This window comes from Anarrhichthys ocellatus, unplaced genomic scaffold, assembly GCF_004355925.1.
Source record: "Anarrhichthys ocellatus isolate YVR2014 unplaced genomic scaffold, GSC_Weel_1.0 scaffold16, whole genome shotgun sequence".
NCBI classification, from domain to species: Eukaryota; Metazoa; Chordata; class Actinopteri; order Perciformes; family Anarhichadidae; genus Anarrhichthys; species Anarrhichthys ocellatus.
The window spans coordinates 3,421,256-3,425,152 of record NW_022280046.1 but is presented as its reverse complement, the minus strand read 5'-3'; the positions used below and the strand labels follow the sequence as shown (position 1 = coordinate 3,425,152).

Below are 3,897 nucleotides of genomic sequence, written 5' to 3'. Positions count from 1 at the left end.
TGTGTGTGTGTGTGTGTGTGTGTGTGTGTGTGTGTGTGTGTGTGTGTCTTAATTGCTGCTCAAACTAGTGAACTTCCCTCAGGACGTAACTGTATTTTGTCTCTCTGCTCTGCGTGTTGACTGTATTTACCCTTCTAATCCTCTATTTATCTTCCGGTCTGTTTGTCTTTCCTCCTACCTGTCTTTTTCTCTGCATCTCCATCCGTCAGTCTTCCTGGAGACTATTTTCCGGTCTGCCTTGATAGTTGCCTGGTTCCTTTCCTTGCCACCTGGCCATGTAATTTAATGACTGCAGTCCTGCCCACCTACAATAACTACACTTTAACCACATCATCTGTTTGCATGTGTGTGTGTGTGTTTCTGTGCGATAATTGTGTATATTGTCCGCTGTGTGTCCCAGGACATACTGTATCGTCAGCTTGTGTGTTTGTGTGCTTTTCCATTTGGAAGCAAACGGTAGAGCTGACAAGTTAACATCCTATCAGCCAGACGCCCACACAAGCTCCGGCCCGTGGACAAATGGATCGGAAACGCTACCAAACACAGATACAAATCTGAGCTACCGCAGCGGGTTGTGTTGCTAGTTTTAGATAAGTCTGAGAACAGGGGGTTTCCGACTTGTCTACATAAATGCTGACATACATCGGTTTTCATTTGAAGTGGAAATTATGAGTAAATTTTAAGTATTTGATAATAAGTAGTTGATTTGATTCAGTACTTATTATTGGAAACATTGCATTCTTAAACATGTTAGGTAGTTCTATTAGTTTGTTGAGTGATTTATACTTCCTACCAAAGTCCTTTTTAGTTTACATGGAAGGTTCAGTCGGAAGGAGCAGTGAAAGTTTGTCACATTGATCATAGAATTATGGAAATATGTTGATCAGTGACTTATTTCTCATTAACATAACTTAAACGGCTGCATTGATGGTTTTTTTTGCGCGCGCTATTTTTCATAAATGTAGCTAGATAGCTGACTGGCTATGAAAGCACACGATGTCCTCTTTCCCAATCCTGCCTATTAAGCTCTGATTGGTCACCTGTTTTGCTGATTGGGTGCAAAAGTCATCAACGGGCGCAACATCACATCTAGTTTTGTATTAAAGCTAACTGGATGAATTAAATGCCATCTCGGCCTCAGAGGTCAGTCATGGCGTTTCTCTACACTTTAGAGTAGTACAAATAATTATACTGTACACTAGATTATACTTCTCTGATTTACTTCCCATCTATATTCTGCTGGACTGCTTGGTAAGACTTCCTCTCTCTCTCTTCTTGTCTCAGTGCATTGTACACTACACGTCTTGCTGTTTCAGGATGGGCCTAGAAGTACCATTAGACAGATGCTGCAGAGAACACTAATATTCTCCCTTCTCTCTCTGTCTCTAACTCTCTCTCTCTCACACACACACACACACAAAGCCTCTCACACACACTGGACCCAGACTATACACACCACTAATGCTTCCTGTTTGCCTTTAATCAGAGCTCAGGTTTCAGGAAGACAGGATGCATTAGTGGTGAGATGGGGAGAAACGTCCTGCATTAGCAGTCTGTTGACAAACCTGACGGCTGGAAACGACCAGTACCTCTATATTTTTTTAGTACATTTTTAGAGGAGAAATTGGAATGTTACAGCAGGTATGGCAAAGAGAGTCAGACCGACAACATGTGTCGAGATGTTTCAATGATTCAGGCCCGCCTTGTGTTATCGCCCACCTCTCGGTTCCGTAACTCCGTCTTTAGTCAACGAGATTTCGAGAGGACCGAAATCAGCTTGAACAAGCTAAGTGTTGTTCAAAGATGCATTTTCAGTTCAGAATGTTTGACCACTAGTAGCACTATGGAGCCATGTCGATTCCTGTTTGTTTTGTATCATGCATGCTACACATTACCGCCGCCATTTTAATGCTATTCTGCTGATCGACTGTGGAGGGTAACGCATCAAAGGAGCATTGCAATGTGCCCGCGAAAGCAGTGAAAGAAGACTGCAAGCTAGCAAACATGGATGTGTTTAAAATGTTCAAAAAAAAAATTGCATTTGCAAATGTTTTATTAGGAAGGCATTGCATTCAACATGGTCGATGACTTCAACCATTTTGTTTAGAGACACTGCATGTTGTCTTGTTTTGACAGAATTGGATCCGTTCATACCACATTCACCATCTTAGTTTAGCATGTTAGCATGCTAACATTTTCTAATTACTTGCAGAGCAGTCCGTGGAACATTTATTGAGATATGTCAATCAGGAACGTGGTGGACAGACCGACACTGCTGATAGCAATGGCTAAAAATATTGATGGCAATGATAGAAGTCTCTAAAAATCTGTGTACAATGCAAATAAATCCATAAATATATGAACAGACACATAGACCCAGACAGTATCTCACTATGTTCCAGATCCTCTGATGTCACATCTGATGATCGTCCCGTGGCTAACAGCGCATTCTATGACAGTTTTGTTACATATGCACGCAACAGAGGCATGAAGTGGTCATTATCCTGCCGAGGGACTGACTATGAATGGAATTCAAATGCTGTCCTGTTCAACAATACAGGCTGAGGCACTCTGATTTATAAAAAATAAAAATATAAAGTTTTGTGTTCCTGCAAATATTGAAGCTATATCTGACACATTCAAATTAAGGTGGTTAACTAGGTAATAAAGTGGTTAAATTCAACCTTTTCTTTTGTCCTGGTGATTATTAAAAATAGGTCATTAAAAATGATGATTGTAATGTAAATTATATTATCAATATCGACTAAAATTAAACTGTATTGCACAGCCCTCTGTGTTAACATGTAACTGTGTTCTTGTATGTGCAGGAATGCAGGCCAGGAGCACTTCCTGTGTTCCTTCGGCAACGGGCCCAGAAGCTGCATTGGAACTAAACTTAACGATGTCTTCCTGAAGGTGACTCCATTTCTTTGCTCATCACTCTTCCATCTACAAACACATGAATACATGTCCACTCCTTAGCGCCATAGTCTTTAGAATCGTCTTCTTTTTGAGATAAGGAGGTCAAAGATTTATGGAAGGTTGCGTGTAATGGAAGAAAACTGACACAAAGAAGAATTAAAAATCCTGAGATGTTGAGTAATTTGCATGCATTCATAATAAAAACTGGATGCGGCGCAGCCACTCCAATTTTTTTTTCACCGGTATTGCAGTGAAAAAGGCCTGTGCCCCAAAAAGCATTTCCCCATAGACCACCATTTTAATAGACACGTCGAGGTGTCAACAGTTTCACAAACGAGCTCAATTATGACTCTTTCTGTTGTGAATTTTATATTTTATATTGTGGTTGTATGTTTGTAAAACCTTCCTTGAGCTGAGAAAAAAGCCATTTAAAAAAACTGTGATGCAACCACTATAGATAGATAGATAAACATACATACATACATACAAACATAGGCGCAAATATTTCACAGAAATTGTAACGGTATGATGCAGTTTTGTTGTTCTCTGTTAGAGCTGAAAGTCTCTCCTCAAAAGGCCAAAAGGACAGCTGAAAGTGAGACTGCTTACTGTAGCTGTTCACCTGAAAACTGCAAATAGTGTGATTACAGGGTGCAAATATTGATATGGAAGGTAATATACGCTGTATGTATTGTCTTTTGAAATTATGCGTGAATGTGGTCTCTAGTGGGAGAAAGATTTGCAACCAAGATGGAAGTGAAATGTGGGAAGCTTCAGGTAAAACTTATTTACTGTATAGGTCTGCTACCAGACAACTACTGTACTGTAACTGTCTGACTGACATAATATGGCATATAAACAAAGAACAAAGAGACAGAAAGAGAGCTGAACCATGAGCACTCCTCATGGGAATGATGAAATGCTTAGCTGTGTGTGTGTGTGTGTGTGTGTGTGTGTGTGTGTGTGTGTGTGTGT

At 40.2% G+C, this 3,897-nt stretch overlaps 1 protein-coding gene across 1 annotated transcript in view; it reads left to right on the top strand.

Moving 5' to 3' along the window:
• Positions 1-3,897, top strand: part of LOC116388228 (uncharacterized) — a 22,916-nt gene that overhangs the window by 15,582 nt on the left and 3,437 nt on the right. The window contains exon 9 of the mRNA XM_031855913.1: positions 2,829-2,916. Within this exon, the coding sequence (XP_031711773.1) occupies positions 2,829-2,916 (88 nt within the window). The remainder of the gene's footprint in view (positions 1-2,828; positions 2,917-3,897) is intronic.